Below are 21,300 nucleotides of genomic sequence, written 5' to 3' on the forward strand. Positions count from 1 at the left end.
AGAAGGGCTGACTTGAGACACACCCACCCAACACATGCCCTGCCTATTCACACTAACTTTATTTGCTGAGTTAAAGTAAAATAAAGACCAAAATCCTTCATGCCTTCTTGGCAACTGGAAGCCACTCTTTTGCAAAACATGCACAGGGAAATGTAACTAGTATATGTTGTGAATGATAAAAGAGCAAGGTAAATACACTTTAGAGATATGATTCCACATGAACATAAGCTGACATAGCCCAATTTAAAATCTGCTGTGATCCAAAGTTTGCAAACAAGTAAGAGTACATTTTCCTTTAAAGCAATGTCCTAAGGGTAGCTAGTTTTTCCAAGCAATATTACACAGGTCTATTACTCAGAATTTATCTGAATGATTGTGACCATAGTGCCAATGCATGAGCACTATTTCACCAACATTTTTGGCTAAGTGGACTTTCACAGGCCATCCTGGGAACACTTATAACATGGTGTACATGGAGGAAAAAAGAATTGAAAAGAAAGAAGGGACAGCTACAGTACTGGGAATATTCTCTCCCCCACTTTCATTTGCTCTTTACCCTACACCCACAGCCATGATCAAAGCAATGAGCTGGCCACCAGCTCGAAGACTCTCTATCAATCCTGGTGGCCAATATCCTTACAACGCAGAGTCCTGACAAGTGTGATCTTAACCAAGTGATCAAATTTAGAACCAGAAATACTGAGACAACCTCGCCTCCTGACATGATGCACTAGGAAGTCACAGCACCACCTACAAAGTATACTGACTTAATTCCAGCCTCAAATATCCATCCCTGTCAACTGTCATGAGTACTACATTTCCACAAGGGAAAATGGTAACTTCAAATGGTATTTCTCCTCCTGGTCCTATATAAAAAAAAAAGAAAAAAAAAAACCAACTTCATTTGTGCCATATTAATATAGTATTCAGCCACAAGGCTGAGATATTAAATGTTCAGAGCTTGAGAGATTACTATCTGTAAGTAAATGTTCACAAGTGTGAAAGAAACAGACATGTGCCTAATTCTTATTTGAAAGTGGCCAAACTCACGAAAAGCAATACATTGTGGCAGACTTCCTATTTTTTACTTCTAGCTCTGCCACTTTCTAGCCATTTGAGCTTTGGCAAGTAACTTGACTAGTCCATATCTCCATGTTTTAGCTGTGAAACAAGAATAATAGCATCACTTAACTAACAGATCTATTATAAGAATTGCACGAGTCGACATATAACAGTACTTAGAATAGTACTTGGTACACAGTGAGAGCTATAGTGATATAAAGTTTAAACTAGCAGAAAACTAATATCCTAAAGACAAACACAAGTTGGCCTGTCAAGAGTAGGGGAGAAGAGTATTCCAGACAAAAGAGAAGCTACTTCTGTGCAGGTCCTTAGGCTGGAAAGAGCTTCTAAGCTGAATGAAGGTGGCCATGAGGCACGGGAACATAAAGAGCAAGATGAAGTGAAAGGAAAATTAGGGCAAGGAAACAGATAAAAGAAATCACTCATGAGGAAGAATCAGCAGAAAACTCCAGGCAACATGAAGAACCAGTCCAGAGCAACCCCTCCAAGGGATCACGAGGTAGCTACTGCAGAGGATTCCACCTATAATGTTAGGAATGACAGGAAATTTAGAACACACATGATGAAAACAATGAGGGAAATGATGGAAACAATGAAGGAAACTGCTAATAAAGTGGAAAATAACCAAAAGGAAATCCAAAAACAGAATCAAATAAGAGATGAACGATATGAAGAATATAAAAAGGATATAGCAGAGCTGAAGGAACTGAAGCAGTCCATTAGGGAACTTAAAGATGCAAAGGAAAGTATCAGCAACAGGTTAGACCATGCAGAAGAAAGAATTTCAGAGGTAGAGGAAAAAGTTCTTGAGATAACTCAGATAGTTAAAGAGGCAGAAAAGAAGAGAGAGAAAGCAGAACGTTCACTGTCAGAATTATGGGACTTTTTTTTATTAAATCATAACTGTATACATTGATATGATCATGGGGTATCATATACTCGCTTCATAAACCATTTGACACATTTTTATCACAGTGGTTAACATAGCCTTTCCGGCGTTATCTCAGTTACTGTGCCAAAACATTTACATTCTACCTTTACCAAGTTTCGCAAATACCCCTGTAATATGCACCACAGGTGTTTATGAAGCGTTCCAAAATACAAGTTATAGGAATTCCAGAAGGGGAAGAAGAATGCCCCAGAGGAATGGAAGCCATACTAGAGAATATTATAAATGAAAATTTCCCAAATCTCATCAAAGATTCTGACACACTGCTTTCAGAGGGATATCATACACCAGGTCTCCTCAACTCTAACAGAGCTTCTTCAAGACACATTGTGATGAACCTGTCCAAAGTCAAGACAAAAGAAAAGATTCTGCAAGCTGCCAGGAGTAAGTGCTATTTGACCTTCAGGGGAAAATCCATCAGGGTGACTGCAGACTTCTCTAATGAAACTTTCCAAACAAGAAGACAATGCTCACCTACCTTTAATCTACTTAAACAGAACAATCTGCAGGCCAGAATTCTATACCCTACTAAGCTAAGCTTTAAAATTGACAGAAAAATCAAATCATTTACAGATATACAAACATTGAGGAAATTTGCCACAACAAGACCAGCTCTACAGGAAATACTTCAACCTGTTCTACACACTGACCACCACAATGGATCAGCAGCAAAGTAAGAACTCAGAAATTAAAGGACAGAACCTAACCTCCACACTGATGCAAAAGATAAAACTAAGCAATGGACTCTCACAAAATAAGATGATTAGAATACTACCACACTTATCAATTATCTCAATAAATGTTAATGGCTTGAATTCCCCACTGAAGAGACATAGATTGGTTGACTGGATTAAAAAGCACAAGCCATCCATTTGCTGTCTGCAACAAACACACCTGGCTTCAAAAGACAAATTAAAGCTCCGAATCAAGGGTTGGAAGACAATTTTTCAGGCAAATGGAATTCAGAAGAAAAGAGGAGTTGCAATCTTATTTTCAGATACACGTGGATTTAAAGCAACTAAAGTCAAAAAAGACAAAGATGGTCACTTTATATTGGTCAAGGGAAAAATACAACAAGAAGATGTTTCAATTCTAAATATTTATGCACCCAATTTAAATTTAAAATAAGATTCTTGAAACAGACCTTACTCAGTCTGAGCAATATGATATCCGACAATACCATACTAACAGGGGTCTTTAACACTCCTCTTATAGAGCTGGACAGATCCCCTAAACAGAAATTAAACAAAGATATAAGAGATTTAAATGAGACCCTAGAACAACTATGCTTGATAGACACATATAGAACACTCCATCCCAAAGATAAAGAGTATACATTCTTCTCATCACCCCATGGAACATTCTCCAAAATTGATCATATCCTGGGACACAAAACAAATATCAACAGTATAAAAAGAATTGAAATTTTGCCTTGTATCTTCTCGGACCATAACACACTAAAGGTGGAACTCAACTCTAACAAAAACATTCGACCCCACACAAAGGCATGGGTGCAGGAAGAAATAAAACAGGAAATCATCAACTTCCTTGAGCACAACAACAATGAAGACACAAGCTACCAAAACCTGTGGGATACTGCAAAAGCAGTTTTGAGAGGAAAATTTATCGCTTTAGATGCCTACATTCAAAAAAAAAAAAAAAAGAGAGCGCATCAACAAACTCACAAGCCATCTTGTGGACTTGAAAAAATAAGAACAATCTAAGCCTAAACTCAGGAGAAGAAAAGAAATATCCAAAATTAAATTAGAGATCAATGAAATTGAAAAGAATCATTCAGAAAATTAATGAAACAAGGAGTTGGTTTTTTGACCAAAAAAAACTAAAATAGATAAACCATTGGCCAGACTAACTAGAAATAGAAAAGTAAAATTTCTAGTAACCTCAATCAGAAATGATAAAGGGGAAATAACAACTGATCCCACAGAGATACAAGAGATCATCTCTGAATACTACCAGAAACTCTAGGCCCAGAAATTTGACAATGTGAAGGAAATGGATCAATATTTGGAATCACACCCTCTCCCTAGACTTAGCCAGGAAGACATAGAGCTTCTGAACAGACCAATTTCAAGCACTGAGATTAAAGAAACAATAAAAAAGCTTCCAAAAAAAGAATGCCCTGGTCCAGAAGGCTTCACACCAGAATTCTATCAAACCTTCAAAGAAGAGCTTATTCCTACACTGCAGAAATTATTCCAAAAAATTGAGGAGGAAGGAATCTTCCCCAACACATTCTATGAAGCAAACATCACCCTGATACCAAAACAACAAAAAGACCCAACCAAAAAAGGAGAATTTCAGACCAATTTCACTCATGAATATAGATGCAAAAATTGTCAACAAAATACTAGCCAATAGATTACAGCTTATCATCAAAAAAGTCATACATCATGATCAAGTAAGTTTTATCCCAGGGATGCAAGGCTGGTTTACCATATGCAAGTCCATAAATGTTATCCACCATATTAACAGAGGCAAAAATAAAGATCATATGATCCTCTCAATAGATGCAGAAAAATCATTCGATAAAATCCAGCATCCTTTTCTAATTAGAACACTGAAGAGTATAGGCATAGGTGGCAAATTTCTAAAATTGATTGAAGCTATCTATGACAAACCCACAGCTAATATTTTACTGAATGGAGTAAAACTGAAAGCTTTTTCTCTTAGAACTGGAACCAGACAAGGTTGTCCTCTGTCACCTTTACTATTCACCATAGTGCTGGAAGTTCTAGCCAATACAATTAGGCAAGACAAGGAAATAAAGGGAATCCAAATGGGAGCAGAGGAGGTCAAACTCTCCCTCTTGGCTGATGATATGATCTTATACTTAGAGAACCCCAAAGACTCAACCACAAGACTCCTAGAAGTCATCAAAAAAATATAGTAATGTTTCAGGATATAAAATCAATGTCCACAAGTCAGTAGCCTTTGTATACGCCAATAACAGGGAAGATGAGAAGCTAATTAAGGATACAACTCCCTTCACCATAGTTTCAAAGAAAATGAAATACCTAGGAATATACCTAATAAAGGAAGTGAAGGACTTCTATAAAGAAAATTATGAAATTCTCAGAAAGGAAATAGCAGAGGATATTAACAAATGGAAGAACACACCATGCTCGTGGATGGGAAGAATCAACATTGTTAAAATGTCTATACTTCCCAAAGAAATCTACCTATTCAATGCCATTCCTATCAAAATACCAACATCGTACTTTCAAGATTTGGAAAAAATGATTCTGAGTTTTGTATGGAACCAGAAAAAAACCTGTATAGCTAAGGCAGTTCTTAGTAATAAAAATAAAGCTGGGGGCATCCGCATACCAGAATTTAGTCTGTACTACAAAGCCATAGTGGTCAAGACAGCATGGTACTGGCACAAAAATAGAGACATAGACACTTGGAATTGAATAGAAAACCAGGAAATGAAACTAACATCTTACAACCATATAATCTTTGATAAACCAAACAAAAACATTCCTTGGGGGAAAGACTCTCTATTCAATAAATGGTGTTGGGAGAACTGGATATCCACATGTAAAAATCTGAAACTGGACCCACACCTTTCTCCACTCACAAAAAATTGATTCAACATGGATAAAGGACTTAAATTTAAGGCATGAAACAATAAAAATCCTCCAAGAAAGCACGGGAAAAACACTGGAAGATATTGGCCTGGGGAAAGACTTCACGAAGAAGACCGCCATGGCAATTGCAACAACAAAAATAAACAAATGGGATTTGATTAAACTGAAAAGCTTCTGTACAGCTAAGGAGACAATAACCAAAGCAAAGAGACAACCTACACAATGGGAAAGGATATTTGCATATTTTCAATCAGACAAAAGCTTGATAACTAGGATCTATAGAGAACTCAAATTAATCCACATGAAAAAAGCCAACAATCCCATATATCAATGGGCAAGAGACATGAATATAACCTTCTGTAAAGAAGACAGACGAATGGCTAACAAACATACGAAAAAATGTTCATCATCCCTATCTATTAGAGAAATGCAAATCAAAACTACCCTGAGATACCATCTAACCTCAGTGAGAATGGCCCACATCACAAAATCTCAAAAGTGCAGATGCTGGCGTGGATGTGGAGAGAAGGAAACACTTTTACACTGCTGGTGGGACTGCAAACTAGTACAACCTTTCTGGAAGGAAGTATGGAGAAACCTCAAAGCACTCAAGCTAGACCTCCCATTTGATCCTGCAATCCCACTACTGGGCATCTACCCAGAAGGAAAAAACTCCTTTTATCATAAGGACAGTTGTACTAGACTGTTTATTGCACCTCAATTTACAATCGCCAAAATGTGGAAACAGCCTAAATGCCCACCAACCCAGGAATGGATTAACAAGCTGTGGTATATGTACACCGTGGAATACTATTCAGCCATTAAAAAAAATGGAGACTTTACATCCTTCCTATTAACCTGGATGGAAGTGGAAGACATTATTCTTAGTAAAGCATCACAAGAATGGAGAAGCATGAATCCTATGTACTCAATTTTGATATGAGGACAATTAATGACAATTAAGGTGATAATGGGGGTGGGGGAAGGGGAGAGCAGAGAGAGAAAGGAGGGAGGAGTGGGGAAACGAAGAGCAGAAATAGGGACGGAGGGAGGGGGTGGAGTCTTGGTGTGTGCCACACCTTTGGGGGGCAAGATATGATTGCAAGAGGGACTTCACCTAACAAATGCAATCAGTGTAACCTGACTTATTGTATCCTCAATGAATCCCCAACAATCCAACAATAAAAAAAAAAGAAAAAGAAAGTTTAAACTAGCATTATGGAATATGAAAACCATAACTAAGTATAAATTTTTGAGTTTCAAAATCATCTAATTAGAGAACAAAGAAAACTGTCCAGTTTGAAGCAGTGTCTGGAAAACCATATTGTGTCAGGGGAATACTAGAAAGAAATGAGAGTTAACCTGCAGACAGGCAAGCTCGGAGTAGACCTGGGAGCTGCCACGTGGAAGAGCAAACAGATGGTACATGCGTAGGAAGCTGCTGGAGCTAAGCCCTGTGCTAGGGATGCAGCTTATTACTGGAGGGATGCAGACTGCCAGTCAATCATCAAGCATCATGCAGGAGAAATTTCTGCTCACAAAAGGAGCCAAAAAACTGACAGCCACTCAAGTCCCACTTCTGGATCTGAAATTTTTTAATTTGAAGCACTGATTCCGTATGACAGATTACATGTAAATGGAAGGAGTGGACTTCAAGTCACAGCAAATGCACGTGTGGCTACAGGTGCCAGTTGATTCTGAGGTTAAAAGAAGTGAGAGAATACGTTTCAGGATGTTTACATGGACTGATACCTTTGGACAGTGGCATCAACTTTAGGCTGTACAAGTGACAAAGAAACAAGCAATTCCCCAGTCATCTCTTCTTCAGTTCATAGCATCAGCTGTCACCACTGCCACCACCATGTGATCTTCATGTATAAAAAAGTGTTAATGTTGTGCCACGTTCCTCCCAAATCATGGTCTCCACTTTATTCTTAACATGTAAATATGAGGCCTTGTGCACAAAGTCTTTCATTTCCCCTTTCATATATATTCTCCTGTACTCATTTCTAGAAGGCTGACTTATATGAACTACATCAACAGGCTCCACTGACCTCTTATTTCAACTTTAATTTTGCCAACTTAGCTAAAGACCAGAGTGAAAAAAGGAGTGAAGTCTGGGCATGTAATTCCCTGGCTGTCTCCCTAGGATGTCTCCTCAGGATGGCAATCTCCTCCACTAAAAATCTCTGCACCTCTGGGCGGTGTCCATGGCTCAGTGAGTAGGGCACCAGCCCCATAAACCAAGGGTGGCGGGTTCGAACCCGGCCCCGGCAAAACTGCAACAAAAAAGTTGTGGTGGGTGCCTGTGGTTCCAGCTACTCAGGAGGCTGAAGCAAGAGAATCACCTAAGCCCAAGAGCTGGAGGTTGCTCTGAGCTGTGACGCTACAGCACTCTACTGAGGGGGATGCAATGAGACTCTGTCTCTAAAAAAAAAAAAAAAAAATCTCTGCACCTCTGAATAAATCTTTTTCCATAGGACATGTCTGCTGCAGGCTGTAGGTTCTTGCTCTATTCCTTGTGGTTTCCTTCCACCTAGACCATAATTTTATGATTAGTCTCTTTGCAAATCTACCTTCCTCAAATAATCTTAGTTGAAATGTCCCCATCTGTATTGACTGGATCCTAACTGATTCAACAAATTATAATCAAACCCGGACAGAAGATCTATTGGGCACTTCATTACTACTTAGGCACTTGCCTGTTGACTCTTATGAAATGGCTAATATTCGATCATTTTGACCAAGAAAAATTCTCGGGAATTTAATAAAATGTAGATTATTAGCCACTATCCCCAGAGCTCCTGAATCACAATCTTCAGGTGTGCAGCACATTCCAAATGTTGAGAACCATTTCATCTAGCACATGATTTATACAACAACTGCTCAATAAACCATCATTGAGTCGCTGGGGCAGCCACCCCCAGTGATTTAATTAAATAAACCACTAAATCTGGATAAAATAATGCAGCAAATGGATTTTTTCAAAATATACAGCAAAAAAATAAAATTATGAAAACAAGCAAACAAAAGTAGCTGCAGTTCTGTTAAGTATGAGAACTACCAGCATATACAATATGTTTGCGAAGTTATATTAATTTATTTCTAAGTACAAATAGAGTGCCAACCCTAATATTTGAAGCCACGGTTTTTGTAGTCTTGTCCCTCAAAAGTATGAATTACACTGGACTTGAAATAAAGTAAACAAAATAACTGTTTCTAATTCAAGAAACACGCAGTCATTATGCCTCTGTATTAAAATCAAGCACTTTACTCTGTTCTTTCAGGCAGGATTTCTGGGCTTCCTCTTTTAATATAATTACTAAGTTTTGACTATCTGGTTTTCTAATTGCCAACAGGATGTACAATGTAAACAGGAGGGGTGACAATTAACATTGAAAATAGAGACAAAAAGAAAAAGGTATAGAATGACTATAATTTTTTTTTTTTTTTTGTACTTCTAGGCTCAAAAAACTTCCTGAGTAGCTGGGACTACTCAGGTAAAGCCACTGTACCTAGCCTTGAATGTTCTTTATGATGACCAAAAGCTGCCAAAGTCCTTGTTTAGGATTATAAGAAAATACGCAATACATTTTTAGAAAACTTTATAAAGGTTTTAATGCTTGAAGAGGTTAAGGGTCTATGTTTAGAACCTCCATCTTATTTAGAACATCTATCATAGCCCAGTGAAATCAGACACATGAGGAGTTAATAAAACAGAACTGGTCTGGATTTTCCAAATATGGAAAAATAAAAGACTCTCAAACGCCAAGATTCTAAGGACATACACGTCCAGTTCTGCAGCCTCAGCCCCATGCTGATAGAAGATAAAAAGACTCAGCTAAATTAAGGTAATCAACACTGCAAAAATAATTAGGAACAATTCCTACTTCAGTATGCATGCTTCCAAGAATGTAAGACAATGGGATAATGTAAAATGAAAAAAAGGTACTACCAAAGAACAAAATATCCATGTAATACTAAAATATCGCAAGGCTAAGGGACCATTTCTAGTAATGACATTTCTTGGATGAAATGGGATTTTTAAAATCTAAAATTATACCTCACAATTGCATTAGTGTACATAGCTATGATTTAATAAAAAAATTAAAATTAAAAAATATATAAAAAATAAAATCTAAAAGACGTTCAACATTGCTGAAGAACACAGTGTTTGGTGGCAAGAGGACTAAAAAATAAGGCTAACAAGGTAGGTAGAGGCTGGGTCATACTGTGCCTTATAAAATCATGTTAAGGAGTTTGGACTTTATTCTGGGGACAATAGGAAACCATTGCACTAGGGTAGGTATGGGTCAGCATGCATTTTAGAACAAACACTGGCTATAGAGTGAAGGTTATTTTGGATGGGAACAAGACTTTACGAAGCAAGACAAATTAGAGGGTCTTGCAATGGTCCAAGTCGGAAACAACATTAAGTGGTAGCATGAAAGTTGGGAAAAAGTAGATGAATCCACGGGATATGGGAGGTAGAAATGACATATATTGGTAATTGATTCACTATGGAGAGTGAAGAATAGAAAACTTGCAAAATGTATTGTAAGCTTCTGACTTGAGCAACGAGGTGCATGGTGCTACACTGGATGAAACAAAACAAAAGTGAAAGAGGAATATTTTTGTTTATTTGTTGTTTGTTTTATTTTGTTTTTTCTTCAAGGTTGAGAAGGAAGATAAAACAAGTAAAAGTGGAAGAGGAATATTTTTGTTTATTTGTTGTTTGTTTTATTTTCTTTTTCTTTAAGGTTGAGAAGGAAGATGGTGATAATGAGACTACTTTGGACATGCTTAGTTTAAGGAGTTTATGGAATAGCCAAGTGGGGATGTCCAACGGACACTGGAATATAAAAGTTGGATACTCATAAGATGTCAGAAATGGAGACTGAGATGATAGTCATTGGCATTTATGTCTACAAGGCAGCAGTTCTCAACCTGTGGGTCACAACCCACAGGAAGTGTATTAAAGGGTTGTGGCATTAGGAAGGTTGAGAACCACTCCTATAAGGTAATGGCATTGTAGAAATGGATGAAGTCACTTAGGGCACCTGTGTGTTAAGAAAAGATCCTAGAAGAAAGAAAAACACCAACACCTGAGGGATGTACAAAAGCAGGGAAGACTGTAAAAGATCTTTCTATCACAAAAGCCTTTTATGTAATGTGTAATATTTTGAAAATATTGTAGAAAGCATAGCCATATATGTATAAAGAAAATGAAATGTAGCATTTATTCTTGGCACTAAGCCCAGATTCTCTTTACTGGGCCAGTGAAACCATCCTCTAGCTACTTTGGAGAATTACTACCTATGGAAGGGAGCCACCTCAGCCTCAAATGTCTCAGAGGCTATGCCTTCCTCTAGGAGACCCATAGGCAATGACTGACTAAGATGAGTATACAAGAGCCTGCGCCCTTTGCCTGAAGACAGGACAATTCTATAATGACATTTATGCTTCACACCTCTGCATGAGGTCAAACAGAGGTGGTATTTTTGCTTTACTGCTTCCTTTTCCCTGTCTTTCTTCCCTTGCTTTCTTACAGTTTTCTCCTTAGTGATCTTTCAATAAATCATTTGCTCAAGAATCCTTGTTTCATGGCTTGTGTGTAGAGACGCTAAACTAAGCACAGAAAATTGCGGTGTCTCTGAAGACAGAGAGACAATTATTCTTAAACTTAACCTTATATTTTATGCATATTTCTATATGTGTGTTTTATTTCATAATACAAAGAAGTGAAGGAGAGAAAAGTCAACATTCTACTAAAGGAATTCAGTAACATAAGGAGAGACAAACTGTTGATTTTAGCAACAGAGCCAACATTGGCCATCTTGGTTAGAGAAGTCACCTGAGAGTCATGGGACGGGAGGTCAGACAGCAGCAGTGGGGGTGTGTGAGGGAGGTACCTAGAGACGAGGAAGCACTTCTTTAGGAAAGATGACTGAGAAGAGAAGCAAAGACTTAAGGCTCTCTCTGGAGGGAAGATTTTTACATTTAAGATGGGACATTTTTGATCATGTTTAAATGTTAATGGACCAAAGCCAATGAAAATAGACAGGTTAAAGATGATATAACAGAGTAGAGATAAAATTGAGAGTAAATGGCTGAAGAGAGCTGCTTTTAAGAAATTACAGAAGAGGTTTAAGCATGGGCTACGTGGTTGCTCAAGCAGAAAGACCTTTGAGATTTCTTTCCACGTTGACAGTATGAGCTCATGATTTTTTTTTCCCCGAATACAATGTAATGTATAAGTATCAGAGTATTTGGGGTTCATCTGTGTGTGAAAAAAGTCTGAAGTTTTGGTCTGAGGCAAGCCTTTATCACACTCTTCTTTCAAGAGTTTAGGGTTCTTACCCCCCAATATCCTGCTTCACAAAGTCCCCAGGTTCTTGTCGTCTTGATTCCCCTTGGCCTGTAGTTCCAGGGAAGATAATGACCAGGAAAAGAAGTCCAATGATGGTCAGATGGTAGTGACTCATTTGTGTGATCATCATCTTCTTAGGCACAAACTTGGAGAGACCTGGGAGATTGACAGTTCAGAAAAAGGGAAAGGGGAACGGGATTGAAAAGAAAGGAGGAAGGAGAAAGAGATAAGAAAGAATGTTCTTATTCAATTGTATTAGAGCCATTTAACTTCTCTAGTTTTCAGTTACTCAGTGCTTAATTTCACAGTTCTCTCTCCCTAGCTTATCCATGGCACCAGAATTCATTCCCAACCCCTCTCCTGAATAAACCAGATTCTATATAAGAAAACCTGCCCAGGATAGGTCTAGATCAGTAATCAGGAGTCTTAGGTTCCAGCTACATCTCTTTCCTTGTCTTCCCACATGCCTAGGTGTGTCATAGAACTTCCCCTAGCCTCAGTTACTTCTTAGAACCCAAGAGCTTAAAATAGTTTCTCATGTCTTCCTTTTATTTCCCTCCAATTCCCAGTATGATCTTTAGTGTCACAAAGGCCTTTCTCTTGATTAACTGTGTAATGGTTGTAGAGAATCCTAGCATATTAAGACCTGGAGTCTCTTTATAGCATTTCGGGGATTGATTCTCATCTTGACAGAGTTAAGTAATTTTCCAAAAGATCAAAAGGCCTGAAGTAGATAGACTTTTTGCACTGAATCAGGTTGAGAAAATACTGACTAATGAGATACCAAATGTCATAGCTCTTGAGTAAGAATGCAATGTTTACCCATAAAGAGACAACTGAGGACAATGGCCACTCCTTTAGGTAGGGGCCACAACACAAAGAAAAAATCCAAGCCTAGCCTCCTAGAGTCCCTAAGAAGTCAGAAACTTATACTGAGGACAGAATCAGAGTTCAGGGCTGTTGAATTAACTCTGAATACAGAGAGGTTTACCCAAGACATGGAGTCAAGAAAGCAGCCAATAAAGTGACACTTACTTGCTATACTTAACCTGTGTGGCTTCTTTAAATCTGAGACACTGATTACTTGAAGGAGACTAAACTGTGACCCACCACCATACTGTTTTTCAGTCGTATAAGTGGATTAATTTCAGAGGGAATACAGGGATATAAATCGTTTTTCCAACAATAGCTTATGGAAGAGACCAGTATATAAAACAGCTACATGTTGGGGAGCTATTGTGGTTGATTAGATTACGAACAAGGGCTCTTTTCAATTCATCCAACCCCATGAAATATAGCCACTGAGCTCTACATTAGGCTGTCTTTACAAATCTGGTATAGGTATATGAAAAAACTGTGATACTGGAAAAGATGGACTTTTGACATGATGAAGTATCCACATCAGGGATAGAAATAATCGTAGTATTAGATTCTACCATGAAATTACCAAAATTTGACAATTATTTCACAAAAATGGCAATTTCTTATGACCAACCTAATATATATGCTGTGACATTTATGGTTAATGAATTACACAAGAGTTAATGGGCATTTTACAGGAAAGGACAGGAACAGCACAGTTTAGAAAACCACAGTGTCTGATAAGAAAATGTGGTGCCTGATCAGTCAACTCTGGGGCATAAGTAACATCCATGGAATAGACGGTAAGCATGATCCACAGGGCTCAAGCAGACCCTAATGTTGTAAGATCACATGACAAGGGTTAATGCTCTGATAATCATGACAAATGAATAGACAATTACTCTACAGGAAAAGAGAGATTTGGTATAGGATATGAAGTAGGAATAATCCATGGAAAACAATACATCACCATAATGCATGTGTTCAGAAGATATGAAGGCATGAGGAATGACCCTGAGTGTGGGAGAAGACAACTAGGCTGCATTAACAAAAGTATCCATGGCGTGGGTTCAACTATGCTATTTTAGTACATAGCTATAGGTTATGTTCAAATTATTATGGGAAACAAGCTGCAAACTGTCACACTAAGACTAGATGGTAATGACAGGACTAAACGCCCTTGATTTGAAAGGTCAAAACTATAATACATAGTACAAAGCATGAAAAGATAATAGTATATGAAATCATAACTAAAGCATATGTTCAAACAACCATAAATCATTAGAAGGTAGACTATATACTTAACAATACATATACTTGAAAAATGGCTAAGGTGTAACATTTTATGTTACGTGGTATTTTTTACTATAATTAGGATTTTCAAAAATGCTACTGGAACAGGTAGCATTGGCAAGTTAGCAAACATTCACAGGACAGTAAATGAAACTGTTATATCTGCAAAGAAATATAGCATATAATCAGATTTTAGCATTAAATGAACATACATCCAAGGGACATAGGCAATCATCAAACAAATGCAGATGAGGACTTGAGAAGAGATACTCAAAATACGACAAATTGGGTGATTTCTCAAGTGACCAGAACATAAACTAAAAAGTGCGATTGTGGAACAAAGAGCCTTCAAAAATGATTAAGTATCCATGTAGCTGAAGGCAACCCTGGCCAAACCATGACACATGCGAAGACGCATTTGGTATATTAATCCTTAACCATAATGTAAGTACACACAGGAACTAAGTGACATGGTTTAGGAGCAGAAGGCCATGTTATATAATTAGACTGCTATGGCGTAGGAACAGTAGGCCATTGTCCAGGAGTAGGCAGACATGGTCACAGACTTTTTACTGAATCAGAGAGGAAAGAGACAGAGACACACGACCCTAGAGAAAAACTGATAGACTTGAGGTAATGAAGACCATAGTGAATAAACAGTTATCTATAATGTGTGAACACACAAGTATAGTGCACCTGTCCATAGTGGAGAAAGTAAAAATTACAGTAAGGGAACATCATATAATGACAAGAATATTCAAACAACTATGATACATGAGCAGAAAGTAACCTAATATTATTAGAAGGTAGAAAGTAACCTAATATTGATTTTAAAGTTAATGAAGAAGCCAGGCCATGTTGCAAAAGTAGACAGGATGGTGTATACCATGGACAGTGCATGGAAAACGCCAATGCACAATAGCAGATGCCTGTGGTATGAGAAGATTGGCTACGAAACAGGAAACTTTTGCGTAGGCTCAGATGATTGTAGTGTTAGAACAGATTATCCATGATATGCGAACACATAATCATAACCTATGCTCAGGCCACCATAATATGTAATTGCACAGTCAAATTAACAAATGGTTGCCAACCAATTCACCCTACTCAAAAGCTAAAGGAAGGTACAAGAAAAAAACAAAGGCAAACATCATTTATTAGCTGATGACTTGCAAATTAATATCTGCATCCTAGGTATTTTCTAGAAACCAGATGTTCCAGAAGAGAACCTAGATGTTCCTAGATGTTCCAGGAGAGAATCCACATTTTAAAATTATATCTTAACCTACAGGTTAAATCTAAACCATGGGTTAAACTAACATGTTCAAATCTGAATTTCAGATATCCAGTCTCATACACATACATAGACCTGGTGCTCCTGCATCTTTCCAGCCTCAAGTAATAACTCTGTGCTTCCATTTGCTCTAAGTAAAATCTTCTGATGTCATTCTCGACTCTTCTTTTACTCTCATGTTGCACATCTAACCTGTAAGCCAGTCTCATTAGCATTCTATTCAAAAGGAAACACATCAAGAATAAAGCCACTGGTCATCACCTCTGCTGCTACCACTCTGGCTCATCATCCTCATCAAGGTAATTGTAAAAGCCTCTTAATCAGTCTTGCTGCCTGCTGTTGCTCCCCTACAGTCTGTTCTCTATACATCAGCCAGAGGATACTTTCAAGTGGTAAGTCAGATAATGTCTCTCCTTTGCTCAAAATCCTCCAATTTCTTCACATTTCAAAAGCCTCACTCATTTAGCATTTTTTGCGAATACAATTTATTATTAACGATAGTCACCATATTGTACAACAGGTTTCTTGGACTTACCGTGCCTGTCTGGCTGAAATTGTGTATCCTTTGACCAACATCTCCCTACTCCACCCGCAACCACTTCAGACTCTGGTAACCACTACTCTATTGTCCATTTGTATGAGAGCACCTTTTTTAAATTCCACATGTGAGTTCTTTTATTTTTCCCTTTTTTTTATTGTTTGGGATTCACTGAAGGTACAAAGAATTACGTTACACTGACTGCCTTGTTAGGTTAAGTCCCTCTGGTAATTGTGTCCCACACCCAAGAGGTGTGCCATACACCGTGGTCCTCCATCCGCCTCCCTCCTCCCCTCTCCCCACTCCCTCATTCCCCTATCCCACCCCTTGTATTAGCTCATCTACTGGCTTCATATTAGAATTGAGTACATTGGACTTCTCCATATTTATGATACTTTACTAAGAAGAATATGTTCCACCTCCATCCAGGTTATGTAACATCTATTAATGGATGACTCTCATGTACTCCACTTCAGTCATTGTGGATTCCGTGCAGCTCTTTAAATATGTCACGCATACTCCTGCCCCAGGACCTTTGCACATGCTAAGGTGTAACGTCTCTATCTTTTTCAAGGTAATAGGGAGTACCATCCCTATTAATAAAAGTCTCACTATGATCTACAATGACCTACATTATCTAATCATCAATTACATAGCCAACCTCATTCCCTATTACCTTTCTCTCTCATCTACTCCACTTCAGTCATTATGGATTCCTCGCGGCTCTTTGAATGTGTCACACATACTCCTGCCCCAGGACCTTTGCACATGCTATTGCCTTGACTTTGGCTATTTTCCCATCCTATTTTCATATAGTTTGTTTCCTCACCTCCTTCATATTTTTATTCAAGTATCACCTTTTCATTGTGGGCTTTCTTGACTAACCTATCTAAAATCCCAAGCCTTCCAAACACCCCTGGTATGTCTTAGGCAGTTGCCTGCTCTATTTTCTTCTCTGCGTTTCTACTTTATGTTATATGTGTATTTTTTTGGTTGGTGCCTGTTTCTCAAACAGATTATAAGCTCAATGGAAACAAGAATTTTTGCTTTTCTTTTTAATTCAGAAATATGTGCTCAATGTATAAAAGAGTATCTGACAAATAATGGGTACTTAATAAATACTGAATGAATGAATAAATGTTATTGTGACAAAGTCACATTTCTAAATGAAGTAAGATGGTATAAAGTATGGGTTTGGAAGCTGTCAGACCAAGAGCTTACTAGCCACTAACAAATACTGGCTGTGTTAGGCTTTAAAGACCTACATCTTCATTGAAAAGTGTGGATAATAACATCCATTTTGTAAGGACTGTAAACATTAAATAAGATAACATCTGTAAAATGCCTAGGCAAAGAGCTACTCAGATGAGTTTGCTAATGACCCTGTCCAAATACAAATTCATTTTATCACAAACATTTAAGCAGCTGTTATGTGCAGAGTACTGATTCAGCCAATTCTTCTACTGGAATTCCTAAAACTTCTTTATCTCAGTATCCAGAAACCACCAGATACTTACTGATGGTCTGGTCACCAATGCCCCTACCTGAATGACATTTGGCACTATCTGCCAGAATTTTCCCAGACACTACAAAGCCAACCATGCTGTTGTTTATCTCAAATTATCACCAGAGTTTCATTTAACGCCACTTAGTTCTACCTAGCCTCAAAGTACTGTCATTCTTAAAGATTTCAGAGTCAAAAACACCTAGTTCCAATCCTTGATATACCAACTAGAAATCTGACATAGGGCAAGTTATTTGACTCAAAATTCTAATTTTAAAATTTTGATAATGATAATACTGTTACCTAGGGGTGTTATGAGAATGAAATTACCTAATTCATGTATAGCATTAAATATTATGCTTGATATAAAATAATCATTACTCACTGTAAACTACAGGTTAATTCCTTAGCCTCTTGTACTCCAACTAGTCTCAACTCCACCCTATTCCAGTCATCGACGCCATGGTCGTATTCTAAGCCTTGTCATTATGAATCCATGATCTCAAATCACGGTATGATCACATCTTTCCAACTTTTTTTTATCTAGTACCCTCATACTGCCAATTCTTCTATCCACCCCACCTCGAACCCATCCCTGGGATCTCTAATTTATTGATCTTACAATCTTTTACCCATTTGTCATCACCTTCACATTCCCATTTCCTTTCTTAACCTTCTTAGATTACATACATAGTTCTTCATTAAAATAAGTATAATCATGCTCTGGGTTTTGTTGCTTTGTTTGTTTGTTTTTAATTAAATCATAGCTGTGTACACTAATGCAATTATGGGGTACAATGTGCTAGTTTTATATACAATTTGAAATACTTTTATCAAGCTGGTTCACATAACCTTCACGGCATTTTCTTAGTTATTGTGTTAAAATATTTATATTCTACCCTTAGTAGATTTAACGTGTACCCTTGTAAAATGCACTGTAGTTGTGGTCCCACCAATTAGCCTCTCTCTGCCCAACCTCCCTCCCCCACTCGTCTTTCCCCTTCATCTTGGGCTGTAATTGGGTTATAGCTTTCATTTAGAAGTATGGGTGCTTAGAAATTAGTTTCACAGTAGGGCTGAGTACATTGGGCACTTTTTCTTCCATTCTTGAGATACTTTACTAAGAAGAATATGTTCCAGTTCCATCCATGTAAACATGAAAGAGGTAAAGTCTCCATCTTTCTTTAAGGCTGCATAATATTCCATAGTGTCCATGTACCACAATTTATTAATCTATTCCTGCTTGGGAAAGAAACACTAACCCTAGGTTAATCCCACTCTTGACCTGCAAATGAGCATATGAATATAGCTAGAGAAAAATGTGTAATCAGGTCTTACTGCCTTCTTTATATTTTCTGCATCATACTTCAAATTTGCCAAACCAGTTCATCCCCCCACTGTCTGAGACAACTATTTTAATTTTACTTTCTTTTCTCTCCTTCAACCTCAAATAACTTCTCTCAGAATCTCAGAAAAGGTCTTGGCTTCTTATTTTACTAATAAAAAATCATAGTAATCAACAGATGATGTTTTATTCTTCCTAATATCAATTATACCAACACATCTGAATCTCAGCCTTCCCTTGTTACCAGGGGTGCCTATGTTCCTATCTAGTGCGAGCCCACATGCCCTGGATCCTATTCCTTGTCTTACGCTTAAGGATACTACTTCAGCGATTATCTTATCTCTCCTTCACTTGTCAGCTTTTCGCTCCTTACTGTCTCATTCCTTCCAACATGAAATTGAGGTAATATCAGCCATTATTTTTTAAAAACCCTCCCTTGACCTGAAAATCCCCTACAACTATTTCCCAATTTATCTGCTTCCCTTCATGGTAACTCATTTCAATAATTTTTCTATCTTAACTTCCTCACCAACCATTGTCTCATACCATCTATGATGATCAAGTATTTTTACCCATCACTACACTGAAACCACTTTGATTACTCATTCATTCATAAAGTATGGAGTATCACCAATCTGTCACCATCCTAGGTGCTGAGAATACTGTCATGAACAAAGTAGTAAAAAAATGGACTCAATAAAGAAAAATAACACTAAACTGAGGACTCTTCTCTCACAAATCAAACCCGCCCACATCCAGTCTGCATGCACGCCTTGATTTCTCTCTTCCATACTCTGTATCTAAACTGTCAGGACAGATCCAGACCTGACCACTTTTGACCACCATCATGGCCCCAAGCTGGTGCAAACTGCCCCCATGACTGACATGAATGGCTAACTTATCTCTCTACTGCAACTTCTGCCCCCTAATAGTCCATTCTCTACATAGCAGTCGGAGTGAGATTTTAAAAATATCAGTCAGATTATATCACACTCTTCTCAAGCTTTCCCAGAGGATTTTCATGAAATCCCAAGAACTAACAATGACCTATAAGAATCTACTGGATTTGATCATTTTGCTTAGAAGATAGGATCACTACCTAAAATTACATTACATGCTTATTTGTTTGTCTCCTGTTTTTCCCACAATCTATAAGCTTCATTAGTGCAGGGACTTTAGCTCTATGTATAGAATAGTGTCTGGCACGTGGTAGCTACTCAATAAAATATTTGTCCAAAATAAAAAAAATGAGTGAATATTTTCCCGAGTTCATGCCCACACAACTCTGGGCACCCTTTCCTCCTCAGAGATATATTCTCAGGAATTTTTTTTTTCCAGTTTTTGGCTGGGGCCAGGTTTGAACCCGCTACCTCCAGTATATGGGGCTGATGCCCTATACCTTGAGCCACAGGCACCACCCCTCAGAGATATATTCTCAAGACTATTCTTTCCTTCTAAAGGCTTTCCCTTGTGCCCTTTCAAAATTTAATTTTAGGGAAAACAAATGTCCCTGTGTCCACAACCTCTTAACAGAAAACTCTCCCCTTGTATTTGCCTTAAGCAATCGGGCTTTATACCAAAGATACTATTTTATCAGCTTTACTCTAAGTGTGGCATGCACATACTCCCATACACATTATGCAGCTGAGACAATGAGAACTGTCTCATCTCCTCCATCCGAGCTCGAAAGTCTCCCTCCCCTGTGCAGATGTACACTGTCTTTGTAACTGGAGGTTCGTGTCTCTATCTGTATCACCCTCTACCTTTTAATCTTACTTCAGCCTCCTTGCGGCCTCTCCGTGTAGAATGAAAGTCAGTGCTCAGCTCATACTCTTTATGTCCTCCCAAGGACAACATAGTGAGACTCTGTCTCAATAAAACAAAAACAAAAACCATTATCTAGCACAGTTATTTGACTTGCACAGTCCCTTACCCTTCTCTTCCCCTGTAAATTAGCAATCTACTATGTCCATAGTCACACCCTGTATCTTACACATAAGTGTTCCCACACGACAAATGTTAAACTGCAATATCTACAATTTCTGACCTCATTCTATTATTCTCCTACTTTCTAAACTCTATTGATCCTCCCATGGGCTCCCAGACTTGGGCTTTATTTGTGTTCTTTCCTTTCATTTCAAGGCTGGATCTAATGATAAATCATTTGAACTACTCTTCCACTAGCACCTTGTTTATATGACTTTCCATTGCATTTGCCTAGAAACCCTTTTTTGGATCAATACACAAAATATCTGTGTTGTCACAGACTGATGAATGCAGCTGAAGAGAATCCCACAACTATTCAAATCAGCAGCACAACAAATCCATTGTCTCTAATGCCGGCACTCTTCAATAATCCTTTGATTTCTCATAAACCAGCTCTCTTCCCTAATCCTCTCAACTGCTCTAAACCTTTGCCATTCTTTTCAAGTTGAATATTTATGGAAACTTG

At 38.0% G+C, this 21,300-nt stretch overlaps 1 protein-coding gene across 3 annotated transcripts in view; it reads right to left on the reverse strand.

Annotated features, from left to right (window-relative positions):
* The window catches only part of GABRA3 (gamma-aminobutyric acid type A receptor subunit alpha3), a 281,030-nt gene that overhangs the window by 178,327 nt on the left and 81,403 nt on the right, over positions 1 to 21,300 (reverse strand). For all 3 annotated transcript variants that reach the window (XM_053580853.1, XM_053580854.1, XM_053580852.1), the window contains exon 2: positions 12,004 to 12,169. In XM_053580853.1, coding sequence (XP_053436828.1) covers positions 12,004 to 12,143 — 140 coding nt within the window. In that variant the 5' untranslated portion in view covers positions 12,144 to 12,169. The remainder of the gene's footprint in view (positions 1 to 12,003; positions 12,170 to 21,300) is intronic.

Source organism: Nycticebus coucang, chromosome X (assembly GCF_027406575.1).
Source record: "Nycticebus coucang isolate mNycCou1 chromosome X, mNycCou1.pri, whole genome shotgun sequence".
Classification (NCBI taxonomy): Eukaryota; Metazoa; Chordata; class Mammalia; order Primates; family Lorisidae; genus Nycticebus; species Nycticebus coucang.